Genomic DNA, 20,951 nt, shown 5'->3' on the forward strand with positions numbered 1-20,951 from the left:
ACCTAGCTGAACAACAGAATATCAGGAGTAACCACAATAGTCTTAGGAAGAAAGAAAAGAAATTGTGTGTACCTGATCTATGAGTCGCTTTATTAGGGGTAGCCCTTCTAGTGCCGAACTGTCACATCCACTGGTCAATACTCGTTCAAATCCCAAAGTTAAGAGGGTCTCTAGAGCTACCATTGGGTCACGAACCATGTCAAAGGCTGAAATAAATACAACTGATTTGAATTTTGAACAGATTATCTCTAACATTGTGCTTTCCAAAATGTAGTATACACACAATGGTGTGCTGGACCTAGCTTGTACTGGCTTGCAGGAGCCAATTGTTAAATAGTCAGGAATTTTGCAAGCATGATTGTTAATCCATTGGCAGCTTGAAAACAGATAAAGTGGGAGTATTTAAACCACAGAAATGAACAAATTCCGCAAATCAGGGCTTTTTTTTTCCCAAGACCCAGGTTTACCAGCACACCACAGTCTGCATACCACTGGTGGTATGCATGATCATTTTAGATGGTATACATTTGAATAGATACATTTACTTAAATGCAGACTAAAGTGAAAAGTTTCCATTTTTTCACTAGTTATAAAAGTTTCTTTTTAAAATAAATTTACTTAAGATTTTATTTTAAGAAAATTATTAAATAAATTTGCACAGGTAGCACTCAGACATAGTAAAATTGTAAATGTGACAGACGAGTCACTCAAGTTTAGGAAAGTCTACTCTAAGGCTTTGGACAAACTGGACTAGCAGAATGAACCATTACACTCACCAGTTCTAGAAATGGCCTCGGTTCACATTCTCATTATTGACTAACATTTTGTACTAATCCGTTTAACCCACATACTCAGGGCTCATAATATAAGGACAGTTGTTTACAACAGACTATATGAGGTTTCAATTCCACCCTACTTTCTAAGAGGTCTCTCTCCTCCTCAGAGAGGAAAGTGGTACTAGGAATCTTAAACAGAAAAACTACTGCTTTGGTTCTCAGCATCGCTACATGATATGGAAGTTCTAATCTATGGTGGATCAGGTGTTAGACTCCTTCCTTTTATCCTTTGGTGTATGGAGGCAGCTAAATCTACCACAGGATTTTCCTTTTTTGGTGGCAGCACCTTCTCATCAGTGATTATACTATCATACTATCACAAACTACGTGAGTGAAAAAATGTGGAACCCCGGACAATATAAAATTATGAAAATATTTTTGTTAAACTTATTGAAGGAAAAGGACAGGAATTTGAAATAATTATCTTAGTCTAAGAATAGAAGAATATATACTATATGATGGGTTTATTTTGAATTACTCAAATTTTAACCTGTATATTTTTCAGATAAATGTTTTCTAATTAAATTACTTTCATATTTAAATTTTTTTTTTGTTGGCTAGCCTCAAGGTTCTGACTTTTAAGCAATCTAACTTCTTTTAGTTGTACTAGTTTATGAGAAGTATTGCTAAATAGCAAGTCAAGAAAAAAGTTTTCTAGCGGTATTATCCATTTTAAAAAGAAACAAGGATAACAAATGTTTTACCTCTAATGGCTGCAAATGCTGGTGTCCATTCTTATCCTAATTTTTGAATGCTTACTCAAAAGAACAGAAAAACTTTCAACAATTTAAGTATATCATCAAATAAAAAAAACTGACTGAAGACTTCTTTCTTTTCACGTGCAAAAGCAATGTCCTCTGAAGGCAAAATTGACATCTGTTCCTCCATTTTACCAATGGTTGACAAAAGTGGATAGAAATTATAACTATCTGACTTAGGAAGTATTTTTTATATGAAATTATCAGATACTTTTTAGAAATCATTCAAGCTATCAATAAAGTAAATTTGTGTACTATAGTGAACATCTGTTCACTGACTATCCAGTATCAATTTCATCTTTCCTCCTTCCTAACAATATCCAGTTCTTCCTCAGATATCCATCACCTTTCTGCCTATGAATCTTATATTCATCTGGGAAAGCTGACCTCACTCCCAGCTCCAGGAATGGTCTTGTGTGGCTTAAGCCAGGCAGTACATTTCATTTCACTGGCCACAGTAATTTATTCTTTTGGGGGCTGCACATGAGCTAAGGCAATCTAATAAAAATGAATCTCAGGATTCTTGCTTGGAATGCTGTAACAAGTACATGCACTTGTAGGCAATCTTACTCTCTCAGATCTTTATTATATCCCACTATCACCACCATCTACTTTTAACAACTTTTCATAACTAAGGCTTCATATTTTCTAGAAATTGTGTTTCTCTAAATTCACAGCTGTTAGCCCCAAGACCAGTACAAAGAAACCAAGTGGCAACACTGTAACACTATAGAATTGTGTTCCATAAAAAGGTTGTGGCACTTGGTGAAATTAGAAAACTGACACCATTCAATAGATCTTCTAAAATGAAAATGACTCACCTCGGTGGAAAGTGACTGGCAGAGGACGGCAAATAGCTATAAAAAGAAAGTCAGATAACAACACGAATGAAGAGATCATCACTGATTCTATATTCAGAATTCTCCATGTTAGATCAGACTTTTTTATACTTTTCCTCTCCTAAGTGAAGACAGTGAACTAAAATAACAACGAAATAGTAACTTTCCAAATTGAAAAGTCCTATGTTTCCATTAATCTCTGATTAAAAAAAGTCATACCAGACTTCAAAGATTTACAACGAAAAAAAGATATGATGAGAGGCAGAGACAAAAACAGAAAGAAACCCACAAAGAGAGGCCAAGAAATGGACAAGAGATATAACACAGAGATAGAAGCCGACAGGCTGACAAAGGGAAGGTACAAGAGAGACAGAGAGAGATAACAGGAGAGCAAGAGAGGTAGAGATACAAACACACAAGGACAGGGACATGCAGGGAGCAAGGGTGGGGTTGGCATCTGTGAAAGAGCTTGTTTTTATATGTGAAAATGTGTTTGTATTATTATTTTATTTTTAACAGCTTTATTGAGGTAAAATTGACATACAATAAACTGTATCTATTAAAAAAAAAAAAGGTCATCTACTCCTTAGAGGCACCAAAAAAAGTTATATAATCTGGCAACTATAAGGGTAGCATTACATCTATTACTTACCCCTCTGAGAATCTTCAAGAAATACTTTGGCCTAGTAATATGGGTAGTTTGCTTCTGTCCTCTCCACATCTCCCCATCCTCACCAACTGAAATAGCTTTTGAAGTTTTTGGCGCAGTAATTAAAGGAATCAAGGTAAACTTTCCTTAAACCCTACAGGAACAGTAGCAGAACCTGATCTATGGCAACTGAGGAGAGTCAGGAGGGCTATGCCACACAAACCCTCTGCCCCAAACATCTAAACAGCTACTGTTTAAATAGGTTAGTATAGGTGCCTGCAGATGTGACTGAAAAGTCAGTTTTGTGATTGCATTTTTCTATACCAGGAGTATTAAATGGAATCATCATTAGAGGCTTTTTGGTCTCAGACACAAACTCTTACCCACGAGGGACATGCACAGCTCTTTGTCAATGTGTCCGTCTTCAGTCAATGCCCCAAATACCAAACCATCAGCACCATAAAGCTTGGCAAGACGAATGTCAGCCTTCATCACCTCAACTTCACGATCTGAATATAAAAAATCACCTCCACGTGGCCGAATCATCACAAAAACTGGGATCTGGACACATTGCTTCACTACCTGAAGGACACCTATAGGAATAGGGAACAAACTAATTAAAATTCAAATGTGAGCTAAAAGCTCAAGGAAGTCAATAAAATATTATTGGTCTTTTACATTTGCTCTTGTGTAATCACTTCTATAAGAAAAGGAATAGTTGATTGAGGAAACCAGAGAAAGGTGGATCTAAAAGGAAGGAGGATATGAGAAGAAAAATATGTGAAGGGTAGAAATTAAGTAATAAGAAAACCAAGGGTGAAAAAGAGCAATTTAGAAAACAGAAGGAAGTTATTGCATTTTAAAAACACTTGTCAGTTGACACAACAAAAATCCTTTGACTGGTATGCAAGATTTCAAAGTGTAATAACTACCAGGCTCAATGTTCTGCCAGTAGATTTCCTAAGATCTGGTTTCTCCTTTCTAACTTATTACAGCTCTATTTAAAACCTACTATAGAGATGGTTACATAGTTCTAAAGTATATGACCCTTTAATGGACAAAGATATTCAGCAAAGCCTTTTTTCAAAAAAGACATGTAAAAGAGAGCAAGGTTCTACTTATTTGTGATTTTATGCAGTGACCTATGAATAAAAGTACCTAAATATGACACAATTCATGGCGAGCTCAGAAACCCTCAATTGTACAATCTGTGGCAATACGAATTTACTTCTTTTTCCTTGTTAAAAGAACCTCAGTTTTGCCTGGGATAGCAATATGCCCAACACCAAGCAATGAATCATGATTGCTGTTGCAAAAAACAGACTGCACTCAAATTTACAGATACCTTCTAGGGATTTCATAGAATGGCCAGGGAATGTCCTCCTTTAGTGAGAAGATGCCAAAGAGCTATTGCATATACAAATCTTTTATACTAAATAATGCAATCATCAACCTCAGAGTAATATATAGGAGTCAAAAATTCATATAGGGACTTCTTTTGATCAAGACAGAGTAACAGGGACTGGATTTACCTTTCCAACTGCAATAACCACAAAGCAGACAAAATATATGAAACAACGGTTTGCAAGACACTGGATATCAAGCAACAGAGGACAACGACGCCTGAAAGATGGGAAACAAACGAGGTTAGCTCTGATGGACCCACATTACTACCACGAGAGTTTTCCAGGTCACAGCACAGGGAGGGGAAACCTAGGTGGACCCCAGAGAATTCTCTGAGTTGAGGAGACAAAGCTGAGAGTCCAGGCTAGAATTCATAGGAAAGAGGACCAGGGAGGAGAGAAAGAGAACTCTGGAGATCTACAGAGAACCCCCCCTCTAATAGCTGAGTACTGATCGGTGCTTGTAGGCCAGGAAACTACACAGGGCCAGGGAAAGGTCAACTGAAAAGAATTAGAAGAAATAGTGCCTGCCGTTCATACCAAGTCAGGAATAATGCCTGTTCCCACCAGCCAGACAGGAAAATGTCAAGATTCACAGGACACTGGGTAGAGTACACAGAAGGGTCTTACCTCAGTAGTGGAGAATAACTAGCTCTAGACTGACCACTGTTCAAGACCTGCTTAACAAATTTTAAAAGCAAGACCCAAAAGGAACAAACTGTTTCCAACTAACCTAACTGCTCAAGAATATTTACAGGAATACAAAAATATCCAGTACCCAAGAAAGTAAAATTCATAATGTCTTGCATTTGATAAAAAATTATCAGGCAGGGGGCCGGCCCGGTGGCGCAGCGGTTAAGTTCGCATGTTCCGCTTCTCGGCGGCCCAGGGTTCGCTGGTTCGGATGCCAGGTGCGGACATGGCACTGCTTGGCAGCCATGCCGTGGTAGGCGTCCCAGGTATAAACTAGAGGAAGATGGGCACGGATGTTGGCTCAGAGCCAGGCTTCCTCAGCAAAAAGAGGAGGACTGGCAGTGGTTAGCTCAGGGCTAATCTTCCTCAAAAAAAAAAAAAAAAAAATCAGGCAGGAAAATGAGACACATCATGAGGCAATGAATCAATCAAATGAAACCAACCTAGAACTGATACAGATGTGAGATTTAGCAGCCAAGTCATTAAAATAGCTATTATAACTTTATTTCATATGTTCAAAAAAGTTAAGTGACATGGGAGACTCAAACTTCTAGAGATGAAAACCACAATGTGTGAGAAGAAAAATACACCAGGTGGGATTAAGAGCAATTAGACATTGCAGAGAAAAGATCCGTAAATTTAAAAACAAAGGGTCTACACAAAATGAAACACAGAGAAAAAGGAGACTAAAAAAACAAAGTAAATCCATCAGTGAGCTGTGGAACAAATTCAAGCAGCCTGATATAAGCATAATTGAAGTCTCTGAAGGAGGTAGTGGAAGATATGGAATGCCGAAAATTTTCCAAATGTGATGGAAAGTATAAATGCACAAGTCTAAGAAACATGAAGAATACACTCAGGTACATCATAATCAAATTGCTCAAAACCAAGAATAAGAGGAAAAAATCTTAAAAGCAACCAGAGAAAAAGAGACACATTACACAGAAAAGAACAAAGGTTTGGATGATAGCAGATTTCTTATCAGAAACAAAACAAGCAAGAAGACAGTGGAGAAATATCTTTAAAGTAATGAAAAAAACCCCAAAACTAAACAACCTAAATTGAAAAACAACCTAAAATTCCACATCCAGCAAAAAGATCTTTCAAAAATGGGGAAAGATGTTTTCAGACATACAAAAGCTGAAAAAATTCATCACCAGCACATGTGTACTACAAAAAATGTTAAAAGAATTACTTCAGGCAGAAAGAAAATGAAACCAGATGGAAATACAGATCTACACAAAGGAATGAAGAGCACCAGAAATGGTAACTACACATGGGTAAATATATGATTGTTTTCTTATTATTTCAATCTCTTTAAACGATAATTGATTCTTGGGGCCGGCCTGGTGTTGTGGTAGTTAAGTTCATGCGCTCTGCTTCGGCGGCCCCAGGTTCGCAGGTTCGGATCCTGGGCATGGACCTAGCACTGCTCGCCAGGCCATGCTGTGGTGGCATCCCACACAAAATAGCGGAAGATTGGTACACATGTTAGTTCAGCAACAATCTTCCCCCAGCAAAAAGATGAAGACTGGCAACAGACGTTGGCTCAGGGCCAATCTTCCTCGAAAGAAAAAAAAAGATAATTGACTTAGTGTAGAGTTTTTGACATATGTAGAAGTAAAATGTATGACAATAGCACAAACACCAGGAGGGGATAAATGAAGACAAAAATCAATATACCGAGAATGCCAGATGAAAGACTAAAAAAAAACTCTGGTCCTTCAAATTACAACAGAGAAACTGAACCAATATTACAGCAACTACCTATCTCTCAATTTATTTTTTGAGGTCATAATAGTTTATAACATTGTGAAACTTCAGTTCCATGTTGTTATTTGTCTGTCATCATATATATGTGCCCCTTTACCCATTATGCCCACCTCCTAACCCCCTTCCCTTCTGGTAACCACTAGTGTGATCTCTTTGTCCATGTATTTGTTTATCGTCCACATAAGAATGAAATCATACAGTGTTTGTCTTTCTCTGTCTGGCTTATCTCACTTAACATAATACCCTCAAGGTCCATCCACGTTGTTGCAAATGGACCAATTTTGTCCATTTTTATGACTGAGTAGTATTCATTCTATTGTATATTTATACCACATCTTCTTTATCCATTCATCAGTCGATGGGCACTTGGGTTAATTCCACATCTTGGCCATTGTGAATAATGCTGCAGTGAACATAGGGGTGCATAAGACTCTTTGAATTGTTGATTTCAAGTTCTTTGGATAAATATCCAGTAGTGGAATAGGTGGGTCATAATGGTATTTCGATTCTTAATTTTTTTAAAAGAATGTGTTTTTTTCTTTCTTTTTTTGGTGAGGAAGATTGGCCCTGAGCTAACATCTTTTGCCAATCTTTCTCTTTTTTTCTGTTCTCCCTGAAGCCCCAGTACATAGGTGTATATCCTAGTTGTACGTCCTTCTAGTTATTCTATGTGGAATGCCACTTCAGCATGGCTTGATGAGCGGTATGCAGGTTCAGCAACCAGGACCCAACCGGCAAATGCAGGGCTGCCAAAGCAGAGCACACAAACTTAACCACTATACCACCGGGCTGGCCCCTCAATTCTTTAATTTTTTGAGAAATCTCCATACTGTTTTCCACAGTGGCTGCACCAGTTTGCATTCCTACCAGCAGTGTATGAGGGCTTCCTTTTCTCCACATCCTCTCCAACACTTGTTATGTTTTGTCTTGGTAATTATAGCCATTCCAATGGGTGTAAGGTGATATCTCAATGTAGTTCTGATTTGCATTTCCCTGATGATTAGTGATGTTGAACATCTTTTCATGTGCCTACTGGCCATCTGCAGATCTTCTTTGGAAAAATGTCTGTTCATATCCTCTGCCCATTTTTTGACTGGGTTGTTTTTTTGTTGTTGAGTTGTGTGAGTTCTTTCTATATTTTGGAGATTAACCTGTTGTCAGATACACGATTTGAAAATATTTTCTCCCACTTGGTGGGTTGCCTTTTTGTTTTGTTCTGATGAAGTCCCTTTTGTTTATTTTTTCTTTTGTTTCCCTTGCCCACGTAGACATGGTATTTGAAAAGATCCTTCCAAGACTGGGGTCAGAGTGTAGTGCCTACATTTTCTTCTAGGAATTTTATGGTTTCACCTCTTATCTTCAAGTCTTTAAACCATTTTGAGTTAATTTTGTGTATGATGAAAGATAATGGTATACTTTCATTCTTTTGCATGTGGCTGTCCAGTTTTCCCAAAACCATTTATTGAAAGAGACTTTTCCTTCTCCATTGTATGTTCTTGGCTCTTTTGTTGAAGATTAGCTATCCGTAGATGTGTGGTTTTATTTCTGGACTTTCAATTCTGTTCCCTTGATCTGTATGTCTATTTTTGTACCAGGACCATGCTATTTTGATTACTAAAGCTCTGTAGTATTGTTTTGAAGTCAGGGATTGTGATGGTCCAGCTTTGTTCTTTGTTCTCAGGATTACCATAGCTATTTGCTGTCTTTTGTTGCCCCATATGAATTTTAGGATTCTGTGTTCTACTTCCATGAAGAATGTCATTGGGATTCTGATTGGGATTGCACTGAATCCATAGATTGCTTTGGGTAGTATGGACATTTTAACTATGTTTATTCTTCCAATCTGTGAGTATGGAATCTTTCCATTTCTTTATGTCATCATTGATTTCTTTCAGTAATGTCTTATAGTTTTCATTGTATACGTCTTTCACCTCCTTGGTTAAATTTATTCCTAGATATTTTACTCTTTTTGTTGGGGTTTTAAATGAGATTGTATTCTTGAGTTCTCTTTCTGTTAGTTCGTTATTAGAGTACAGAAATGCAAATGATTTTTGTAAGTTGATTTTGTACCCTGCAACTGTGCTGTAGCTGTTGATTATTTCTAACAGTTTTCCAATGGATTCTTTAAGGTTTTCCATAAATAAGATCATGTTGTCTGCAAACAGTGAGAATTTCACTTCTTCCTTGCCAGTTTGGCTTTTATTTCCTTTTCTTGCCTAATTGCTATGGCCAAAACCTCTAGTACTATGTTGAGTAAGAGTGGTGAGAGTGGGCACCCTTGTCTTGTTCCTGTTCTCACAGGGATGGCTTTCAGTTTTCCCCATTGAGTATAATGTGGGTTGTGGGTCTGTCATATACAGCCTTTATTATGTTGAGATACTTTCCTACTATACCCATTTCATTGAGAGTTTTTATCATAAATGGACGTTGGATCTTGTCAAATGTTTTCTCAGCATCTACTGAGATGATCATGTGGTTTTTACTACTCATTTTGTTAATATGGTGTATCACACTGATTGATTTGCAGATGTTGAACTATCCCTGCATCCCTGGTATAAATCCCACTTGATCATGGTGTATAATCCTTTCGATGTACTGCTGTATTTGGTTTGCCAATATTTTGTTGAGGATTTTTGCATCTATCTTCATTAGTGATATTGGCCTGTAGTGTTCCTTCTTTGTGTTGTCCTTGTCTGGCTTTGGGATAAGGGTGATGTCGGCCTCATAAAATGTGTTAGAATGTGTTGTGTCTTCTTTAAGTTTTTGGAATAGTTTGAGAAGGATGAGTACTAAATCTTCTTTGAATGTTTGGTAAAATTCTCCAGAGAAGGCATCTTGTCCTGGACTTTTATTTTGGGGAGGTTTTTGATTACTGTTTCAACCTCTTTATTTGTGATTGGTCTGTTCAGATTCTCTATTTCTTATTGGTTCAGTATTCGGAGGTTGTGTTAAGTCAAAGAATTTAGGCATTTCTTCTAGATTCTCCAATTTGTTGGCATATAGTTTTTCATAGTATTCTCTTAGAATCGTTTCTATTTCTGTGATATCTGTTGTAATTCCTCCTCTTTCATTTCTAATTTTATTTATTTGAGCCTTCTCTCTTTTTCTTAGTGAGTCTGGCTAAGGGCTTGTCAATTATGTTTATTTTTTCAAAGAACCAGCTCTTAGTTTCATCAATTCTTTCTATTATTTTTTTGTTTCAATTTCATCTATTTCTGTTTTTCTAATTTCTATTATTTCCCTCCTTCTGCTGACTCTGGGCTTTGTTTGTTGTTCTTTTTCTGTTAGGTGTAGTTTAAGATTGCTTATTTGAGATTTTTCTTTTTTGTTAAAAGTGGGCCTATATTCCTATGAATTTCTCTCTTAGGACTGCTTTTGCTGAATCCCCTATGAGTTGGTATGGTGTATTTTCATTTGTCTCCATTTTCATTTGTACTTTGGTGGTCCTGTTAGGTGTATACACATGTTCATAAGTGTTATGTCTTCTTGCTGGAGCATCCCATGTATCATACACTGTCCCTCTTTGTCCCTCATTGTCTTTTTCATCTTAAAAGTCTACTTTGTCTGATATAAGTATGGCAACACCTGCTTTCTTTTGTTTGCCATTAGCTTGGAGTATCATCTTCCATCCCTTCACTCTAAGCCTGTGTGTCTTTAGAGCTCAGATGTGTTTCCTGGAGGTAGCATATTGTTGGCTCTTGTTTTTTAATCCATCCACCACTGTGCCTTTTGATTGGGAAATGCAATCCATTTACGCTGATATATGAGGGCTTAATGCTGCCATTTTATCACTTGTTTTCCAGTTGTTCTGTATTTCCCTTGTTTCTTGTCCCATGTATTTCAGACTGCCAATTCAGTTTGATGGCTCCCTATGATGGTTTTCTCAGTTTTCTCTTTATTTATCATTTGTGTCTCTGTTCCAATTTTTTGTTTAGTGGTTACTGTGAGGTTTGTATAAAAGATCTCATAGATGAGCTAGTCCATTTTCTGATAGCCTCTTATTCCCTTAGTCGAAGCAGGTTCCATCCCTTTCCACTTCCCCTTCTAAGTTGTTGTTGTCACAACTTACTCAGTTTTGTGTTGTGAAATTGGTGGTTAAAATGAAGTGAGTATATTTATTTTTTATGTTTTCCTTCCCTTTATCTTTAGAGTTATAATTGTTTGCTATCTGTCCTGATAGAGAGTTGCAATTTTCTGATTTTCTCTGCCTATTTATTTTCTTGCTCAAGGCTTTGTAACCCCTCCTCCCCTTTTTTTTCCAGGTATGAGGGCCTTTCTGATCATATCTTGTGGTGATGAACTCCCTAAGCTTTTGTTTATCTGGGAAAGTTTTTATTTCTTCATCACATCTGAAGGACATTTCCACTCGATAGAGTATTCTTGGCTGAAAGTTTCTGTGTTTCAGAATTTCGAATATATCATTTCATTCTCTCCTAGCCTGTAAGGTTTCCACTGAAAGTGTGATAGAGATTCCTTCGTAGATTATTTTCTTCTGCTGTGATGCCCTTAATATTTTTCCTTTGTCATTGACTTTGCCAGTTTAACTAATATATGCCTTGAAGAAGGTCTTTTTTTTTTAACTTTTTATTGAGAAGATGATAGTTTGCAACCTTGTGAAATTTCAGTTGTACAGTTGTTTGTCAGTCATGTTGTAGGTGCACCACTTTACCCTTTGTGCTCATCCCCCCCATTCCCCCTTTCCCCTGGTAGCCACTAATCTGTTCTCTTTGTCTACATGTTTAACTTCCACATGTGAGTGGAGTCATACAAAGAGTGTCCTTCTCTATCTGGCTTATTTCACTTAACATAATATCCTCAAGGTCCATCCATGTTGTTGTGAATGGGACGATTTTATCCTTTTTTATGGCTGAGTAGTATTCCATTGTATATCTATACCATATCTTTATCCAATCATCAGTTGATGGGCACTTAGGTTGCCTCCACATCTTGGCTATTGTAAATAAGGCTGCAATGAACACTGGGGTGCATGGGACTTTTGGAATTGCCGATTTCAAGTTCTTTGAGTACATACCCAGTAGTGGGATGGCTGGGTCATACGGTATTTCTATTTTTAATTTTTTGAGAAATCTCCATACTGTTTTCCATAGTGGCTGCACCAGTTTGCATTCCCACCAGCAATGTATGAGGGTTCCTTTTTCTCCACAACCTCTCCAACATTTGTTACTTTTTGTTTTGGTTATTTTTGCCATTCTAATGGGTGTAAGGTGATATCTTAGTGTAGTTTCGATTTGCATTTCCCTGACAATCAGTGATGATGAACATCTTCTCATGTGCCTATTGGTCATCCGTATATCTTCTTTGGAAAAATGTCTGTTCATGTCTCCTGCCCATTTTTTTGATCAGGTTGTTTGATTTTTTGTTGTTGAGTTGTGTGAGTTCTTTATATATTATGGAGATTAACCCTTTGTCAGATATATGACTTGCAAATTATTTTTTCCCATCTGGTGGTTTGTTTTTTTGTTTCAATCCTGTTTTCCTTTGCCTTGAAGCAGCTCTTTAGTCTGATGAAGTGCCCTTTGTTTACTCTTTCTATCGTTTCCCTCGTCTGAGAAGACATGGTGCCTGAAAAGATCCTTTTAATGTTGATGTCAAAGAGTGTACTGCCTATGTTTTCTTCTAGAAGCCTTATGGTTTCAGGTTTTACCTTTAGGTCTTTCATCCATTTTGAGTTTATTTTTGTGAATGGTGAAAAAGAATGGTCAATTTTCATTTTTTTACGTGTGGCTGTCCAGTTTTCCCAGCAGTATTTGTTGAAAAGACTTTCTTTTCTCCATTGTATGCCCTCAGCTCCTTTGTCGAAGATTAGCTGTCCATAGATGTGTGGTTTTATTTCTGGGCTTTCAATTCTGTTCCATTGATCTGTGCACCTGTTTTTGTACCAGTACCATGCTGTTTTGATTACTGTAGCTTTGTAGTATGTTTTGAAGTCAGGGATTGTGATGCCTTGGAGAACATCTTTTTACATTGAAGTAGTTAGGAGTTCTACTGGCTTCATTTACATGTAATTTCAGCTCCTTCTCCAGGTTTGGGAAGTTCTCAGTTATTATTTCTTTGAACAAGCTCTCTGCTCGTTTCTTCCATTCTTCTCCCTCTGGAATACCTATAATCCTGATGTTGCATTTCCTAATTGTCAGATATTTCTCAGAGAATTTCTTCATTTCTTTTTAGTCTTAGTTCTCTCCTCTTTCTGAAGCATTTTGATATTCCTACCCTCTAGATTGCTAATTCTATCCTCCATAGTATCAGCTCTGTTATTTAAGGACTGCAGGTTTTTCTTTATCTCAACCATTGTGTTTTTCCTCCCCAACATTTCTGATTTGTTTTTCTTTATAGCTTGAGTCTCTATTGGGAAGAATTCCCTCTGTTCATTAATTTTGTTCCTGTTTTCAGTGAACTGTATGAGTTCTCTTGTAACTTGTTGAGTTTTTTTATGATACCTATTTTGAATACTCTGTCATTTAGATTGTAGATTTCTGTGCCTTCAGGATTGATTTCTGAGTGTTTGTCTTTTTCCTTCTGGTCTGGAGTATTAATATATTTCTTCATCCTACTTGATGGAGTGGATTTCTGCTTTCACATAGTGATAGTGTCTGATTACAGGTTCCACTTGCCGTCAGGGTGGGGGGTGGGCGTGGGGGGCAGGAGCCGTGTATTCTGAGTCCACTGTAATCCCTGTCAGCTGTGCCCGTCCAAGCCTGGGCCACTCCTTGGGACCACAGCAGCCCTGTGGGCTCTCCCACCGAACAGGAAGGCAATCACGCAGGGGATCAGGGCTGCTACTGCCTGCTTCCACAGACCCGTCAAGACGTGCCCTTCCCCCTTTGGGGCCACAGCGGTACTATGGGTGTTTGCAGCAGCTGGGAGCTCGTTTGCCTGGGTGTGCAGATCCGCTGCTGTCTGCTCCTAGGTCACACCAGCCATTGTATTGGGTAGGCAGGGCCTCCCCACTGGGTCCAAGCCTGAGCAGCTCCCTGTGGACCAGACGGCACTGTAGGCTCTCCCACCGGACAAGGAAGCAATTATGCAGGGGCTCAGGGCTGCTGTCACCTGTTCCTGCAATCATGCCATGGTGCACTCCCACCCTCAGGGCTGCAGTGGTGCTATGAGTGCTCCAGCTGGGAGAGTAGTTGTACGTGTGTGCTGGGCTGCCTGGATGCCAGACAGTGCTCACTTATCTCCACTACCTCCCTGGGGGGTAGTCCATCCACCTTCCGATGTATAGCTGTGTGGGTCTCTCAGGCGTCCTGATGTGTTTTGCAGGTATCCTCCACTGATCAATGAATGTTCATTTAGTTGTAGTTCAAAGGGAGAGAGACAAAGCGAACAGCTCACTCTGCCATGTTGCTGATGTCACTTCCCCCTACCTCTCAACTTTTTGATGTATGAGGAAAAAAACACCTATCTGAGCACACATTTGACAGACAAGGTTATTTACAACCATAAGCACTTGCATAGTTACCACATTAGTAACATTAGTAGAGTATCTCAATGAAACAGATTATCAATTGTCTCCAGGTTCTAGAAACTCCTATAAGAAAATCTGAAAATCAAAAAACATGGACACTTACCCATGCTGGGTGTGGTTCCTCCTTCCAATAAGCCAGAACATAATTCAATCCGACCAGCACCTGTAATAAAAAAAACATTGCTCAGCAAAGCAAATTTTTAAAAATTAAGGAAAAATTTTAAAAGCATTACTCAAAAATTATTGTCCCAAATAAACTCTTATTAAATAGCAAACAACATTTTTTCCAAATATAGAACAAAGAGTCTTGGAAACCGAGAGAAATCAAATTATAAAACTAGACTAAAACTCTATTTTTAATCCCAACTATATTCTACAACCCACAATGTGTTACTGATAGTCAAATTTAAGAGTTAATTCAAGTTAAGCTAGGTCTCTTAAAATTTTGTATTACAGGGTTGCCTCTGCAGGTACAAGGAAGTGACTTAGAATACAGAAGTTTTGGGATTGACCACAGAGGAACACTGACTCTTTGTTGATAAGAAAATAATCTTGGGGCCGGCCCAGTGGTGCAGTGCTTAAGTTTACACGTTCTGCTTCGGCAGCCCAGGGTTCGCCAGTTTGGATCCTGGGGGCAGACATGGCACCGCTTGGCACGCCATGCTGTGGTAGGTATCCTACATATAAAGTAGAGGAAGATAGGCATGGATGTTAGCTCAGAGCCAGTCTTCCTCAGTAAAAAGAGGAGGATTGGCAGCAGTTAGCTCAGGGCTAATCTTCCTCAAAAAAAAAGAAAAGAAAAGAAAAGAATCTTTTCCAAGAGAGTCTTTATTATTCTAAGCTTTAAAAAAGGACAAGTTACTTTTTAAGTAGTGTAAATCAGGATAATTTCAAGAATAAGAAAATACTGAAAGCAAGAGAACTATCAGACTGCAGGGTCATGTCAAAGGGTCTCAGGAGGCAGCTTGCAAAGGCTCCTACCAGCCAAAGATGGGACATTTTGAGCATCAATAACTACAGTGGGTTAAAACATATCAAATATTTCTAAATCTAGGTTCATAATGATAAAACAATTCACTGGAGGAGAGAGAACAAACTCATTATCGCAAAATTCTGTGAATAGGGAAAAGAAGCAAGCATTTATCCTGCCCTCCTTGTACAAACTGAACCTCAGTATAACGAAACAGTTGATGAAGAAAAGTTCTTCTTTACAGAGGTATACTGCTAATAAATGGAAAATAAATGTTAGGCTTAATATAGTACCATTTTGCAAAGCCTACTAAAATACACATTGCTAAAATTAGGTGAAAGCTGACAGGAAACCTTATAAAGGATGGATCAGGCTGACAACAGCTGAATTCACTGATCAATCTTAACATCACAAAAACAGAAAACACTAAGATGTTATACCTTCCTGATGTGATGCAACAAGAAGTACAACAATGTTATCTATAAAGTAGCTTTATCAAAAACTCAAATCTGAATGATTAAGTCTCTGTGTTACCTACAACTTTACAAGAAATAAAGGAGTCAGAGTCATCATTTCAAATGATGCTACATATATAACTAGCAAAATTGAGACAGTAGAATACTCTAAAAGATGAAAATCACTGTTTCTTTAACAAACCACAAGGAAAGAAAAGAAAGAAAAAAGAAGGGGAAACTTATAGATTGAAATAGACTTAACAGATATATCAAACAAATGAAACGTTTGGATCTTGTTCAAAGAACTATAAAACAAAACAAAACTCTATGAGCTAATCAGGGAATCCTGAAAACTAACTGGGTATTTCTGATGATCTTAAGAAATTATTATTATTATTTTGAGGAAGATTAGCCCTCACCTAACATCTGCCACCAATCCTCCTCTTTTTGCTGAGGAAGACTGGCCCTGAGCTAACATCCGTGCCTATCTTCCTCTACTTTATATGTGTGACGCCTGCCACAGCATGGCTTGCCAAGCAGTGTGTATGTCCACACCAGGGATGGAACCAGTGAACCCCAGGCCGCCGAAGTGGAACCTGCGAACTTAACCGCTGCGCCACTGGGCTGGCCCCCTATTTTTTTAAGAAATGTTAGTGATACTGTGGTTACTATTTTTTTTAAGAGTCCTTATCTTTTAGAGATATATACTGAAATTTCTGAGGATGAATTGACGTGATGTCTGGGATTTGCTACAAAATAACCTGGGTATGGAGGAGGAAAGGTAGGAATATAGATCAGCAGTCAGTAAACTTTGGCCACAAGCCAAAGGCCTACAGCTTGTTTTTTTTTTTTTACGGCCTGCAAGTTAAAAGTGTTTTTAAGTGTTTTTAAAAAATAACATCTTTATTGACATGAAATTCACATATCATACAATTCACCCATTTAAAGTGTACAATTCAGTGGTTTTTATATACTCCAGAGCTTTGTAACCATTACCAAAATCAATTTTATAACATTTTCATCACCTCAAAAAGAAACCTTGTACCCTTTAGCAGTCACCTCTCCAGTCTCCCCAGCCCTAGGGAACCACTAATCTACTTTCTGTCTCCATAAATTTGCCTATTCTGGACATTTCATGTAGGTGGAATCATATAATATGTGAATATTTTATGACTAGTTTTTTCTACTTAGAATAATGTTTCAAGATTCATCTATGTTGTAGTATGTATCAGTACTTCATTCTTTTTTATTGCCAAATTAGGAATAGTTTCTGCATTTTCAAAGAATTATTTATAAAACCAAAGAAGAATATATGACAGAGACCAAATGTTGCCAGCAAAGCTGAAAACACATAGTATGTTGCTCTTTACAAAAAAAGTTTGCTGACCCCTAATAGTGGTGAAAGACTGGCCATGTATTGACAACAGCTAAAGCTGAGTGACGGGTACATGGGGATTCACATTATTCTCTCCACTTTGTGTACAAAATTTTCTGATCCTGAGATGATGGGAATTTCTATGTTTCCCATTAAAGCAGGCTCAGAGGGCAAAAGAAACCTTGAGGTAAAAATAGATAATGTTCAAAAGCAAAAAAAGATAATGATAAAAGTCCTGATGATAAAAACGGCAACAATCTCTAAAATCATCTTCAAATCAATGGTTTGAAAAAACTAAATCTTTGCTAAGTTCAATAAAAAAATGAAGTTGGTGAGTAAGCCCTATTGGGGACACTTGTCTCAAAATGTGACCTATTGCAAGAGTAAAACTAGAAAATCATAATTTTCCAGGAGGTTTTCTAGTTGGTTGTTGTTTTCAAAAGGATTACTAGGATCCTCAGAGATCATAAGAGCTCTCAAGGTCAGTTCATAGGATTCATTTTTAGACTCTTAAAAGGACTGCCAACCGTCATTCTCCAATTTCTCTTACCTCCTCTTTCTGCATTTACAGCTGACTCCACTGAATCAACACACACTTCCATGAGAAATCCATTCGCTGCTCCTAAAATACATGGAGAACAATGCAATTTCATGATGGTACTATCCATCAAGGCCAATCTACCACAAATATTTTACATTTTGCTGCCAAAATCCAAACATCCAATAAAAGGGAAGTAGGTAAGTACGCCAGGGCCCATGGATGCAATAAAATACGTTATTGCTAAATTGATGTCTCTGGGCTGTGAAATAAGAACACAGACATATGTATAAGAAATTATACTCAGAAAAACATACCCTAAATACCAAATTAATCTTCCTAAAACACAGATCTCATCATCACATTCTAAGGCAAGATTCTTTGAATGCTTCTCAATGCCTGGAGAGTATGTTTAAACTTCTTTATAAGGAATATATGTTTAAGACCAGTGAGGGACTTCAAATCCTGGCCTACTATGTATTTGTATGATTCTAGACAAGTTACTTAGCCTAAGTTTTCTATAAAAAACAGTAGGTTTTAGTACCTACCTCAGAGTAGGGAGGATAAAATGAGACAATACATGTAAAGTAGATATAGTATCTACTAAGTGTGCAAAAAGTTTTAGTTATTAATTAAATACACATTATTTCCTCTATGTGCCTCCAGTTGCCTTCAATCCCCATTGCTGCTCTTGCTTATGCCATCTACTCAATCCACAAAGGCCTTCCAGGGGCCAGCCCTGTGGCCAAGTAGTTAAGTTTGCATGCTCCGGCGGCCCAGGGTTTTGCTGGTTTGGATCCTGGGCACAGACCTAGCACTGCTCATCAAGCCGTGCTGAAGCGGTGTCCCACACAGCATAACCAGAAGGATCTACAACTAGAATATACAACTATGTACTGGGGGGCTTTGGGGAGAAAAAGAAGGAAAAAAAAGATTGGCAACAGATGTTAGCTCAGGTGCCAATCTTTAAAAAAAAAAAAAAAGTCCTTCCAGCTCCATCTTTGAATGCTAAAATCTTCCAAGGCTCATGTAAAAATCACATTTTCATGACATTTCCTTTCTCCCAAAGAGGGAAACTGTATCTCCCTTTTTTGAACTCATATAACTCTTCGTAAGTTATATGTTCCTCTTTAAAACTCTAATTGTATCTCTTTAAACAGTAATTATTTCCTCTCTCATTATTTACGTAGATAGGTGTCTCATCACTCTTACTTGACCTAAAGTTCCTAAGTAAGGTCTTTATGTGAGAAATCTTTATGATTACCCACAGCAAGCACAATGTCAACCATGGAACACAAGAGTCACACAAAGATTTACTGAAGGTTGAATAACTACAAATTCACAAAAATTCATGTATGTACACTAAAAAGTGTGAATGAAAACAGAGTTTTGAGTTTTTTCCCTCTAAGCTAAGCACATAATTTTTTAAAAATTATGAATACTGAACGCATTTTCACATAATAATAGCTGGAAAAAATGTTCACCACATACTAATAATGGTTACTATTAGGTGGTGGGATTTGGAATTTTTACTTTCTTCTTTTTAATTGTCTATATTGCTCGGTCTTTTTCTACTCAATATTGCTTTTATGATGTTTTTAAAAAGCATTTAATTTGAAAATTAAAAAATCTATCATCTGCTAACATCAAATTGCAACTGCCTCATTAATTTAAAAGAAGGGCATCAGTCTCAAACTGTGAAAGAGTGAAGTGCGGCTCTGTGCTCTTCATCAACAGCACTGCATTAATTCCATGAGTTTTCCCACAGCCACCCACCTCAGCTGCCGGATCTATCTAACCGGACAATGCTGCAGGGGTACCATTTGCCTCACATAAAAAACGACTTTGGCCAAGAGAGGGAGGGGATGCACACAAATAGCTACACAGGAGGCTGAGTAAGGCAGTTGTCCTAAAAAATGTTATTTGCAGGGATTAAAGAAGACACTTGTTTGGAGCAGCAGTTCTCAAAGTGTGGTAGCCCAGTCATCTCTGGGGGCTTCTAAGACTCTTTCAGACTCTGTGCAGCGAAAACTACTTTCAAAATAATACTAAGACTTTATCTGCCTTTTTTCACTCTGGTTCTCTCACAAGTGGAGTTTTCCGGAGGCTACCTGACACGTCAGACTGAATGCGGGAGCACGTGTGAGAATCCACGTATGGGAATTTCAGTATCCCAGATAGCAAAGACATCTGCAAAAATACAAAACACTGGCACTCTTCTATTTTTTTTTCCGGTTAGGAAAGTAGTTATTTTTCAATAAAAAATGTTATTTGTGTTAACACGTAATGGGTTTATTATGGTTATTTTCGAGTTAATTAATAAACATTTTTAAAATTTGTTTGAATTTCTAATACGGTCAACATTGACAGATTTAACCTGTATAAATAAAAGGTCTTTGAGGTTCTCAATTTTTAGAAGAGTAAAGGGGTCCTGACATCAAAAAGTTTGAGGACCCCCGTCTGGGAGGAACCAAGAGCTCACGGAGGAAGGATATGCCAAATTCCCATCCTACCCTGGCGTGGCAGGAAGAACTCGGAACTTGCGGCAGCCACAGGCTCTGCCGTTCGGTAGCTGGCTGGTTTGGGGGACAAGCCCCGCCCCCCGCCTTAGCTGCTAAAGGATCCCGAGCGGTCACCACAGGCTGGGCACTGCGCTCCGCGCTCGACTGCCGCAGCGCGCCGTGAGGGGGCACCGGCTCCTGGCGCGGCGATGGGAAACGTGAGGCTGAGAGTTCAACTTGAACACGGCCGCACGACGGTACGCGGTGGCGCCAGGATTCGAACCCACGCATCGGGCTCCGGAGCTCGGCCGCTCTCGCTACACGCCCTTCTCAGGGCCCCGTCTCCACACGTTTCAAGCCGGACTAAGAGAAGGTGCCGCGCAGCGGGCTGTGAGCAGCCGGGGAAACTAGTCCGAGGAACTCGCCACTAATCCACCGGTCAGAACCCTCGCAGGCCCGCCCCTCAGAGCGAACTGGGCCAAGCGCCCCCTCCCCGCCCCCTTCCGCACCGGCCTTCCCGGACGGCATCCGCGCCCGTTTCCGCTCGGAGGAGGCCCCCTGCCTCTTCATGCTCGACCCGGTCCTCCCTCGTGCGTCTTCGGGTTCCACTCAGGGCCCGGGTTGCGGCGCGCGCGACCAAAGAAGCGCGTCCTCCTAGCCGTTCGCGCCCCTGCG

General features: G+C 38.8%; 1 protein-coding gene across 3 annotated transcripts in view; it reads right to left on the reverse strand.

Annotated features, from left to right (window-relative positions):
• CUTC (cutC copper transporter) overlaps window positions 1–20,925 on the reverse strand; it is a 35,283-nt gene extending 14,358 nt beyond the window's left edge. For 2 of the 3 annotated variants that reach the window (XR_011494437.1, XM_014865645.3), the window contains exons 1-6: window positions 20,786–20,925; window positions 17,788–17,859; window positions 14,541–14,600; window positions 3,466–3,675; window positions 2,416–2,451; window positions 73–206 (exon numbers count right to left, since the gene is read on the reverse strand). Coding sequence is in view for 2 of the 3 variants with exons in the window: in XM_014865645.3 (XP_014721131.1) it covers window positions 73–206; window positions 2,416–2,451; window positions 3,466–3,675; window positions 14,541–14,600; window positions 17,788–17,859; window positions 20,786–20,846 (573 nt within the window). In the remaining variant the exon portion in view is untranslated. Of the gene's footprint in view, window positions 1–72; window positions 207–2,415; window positions 2,452–3,465; window positions 3,676–14,540; window positions 14,601–17,787; window positions 17,860–20,288; window positions 20,429–20,785 lie in introns of those variants that run through there. The other variant, XM_044752740.2, reaches the window with a different exon arrangement.
• Between the last annotated feature and the right edge of the window lie 26 nt (window positions 20,926–20,951).

Source organism: Equus asinus, chromosome 2 (assembly GCF_041296235.1).
Source record: "Equus asinus isolate D_3611 breed Donkey chromosome 2, EquAss-T2T_v2, whole genome shotgun sequence".
Classification (NCBI taxonomy): Eukaryota; Metazoa; Chordata; class Mammalia; order Perissodactyla; family Equidae; genus Equus; species Equus asinus.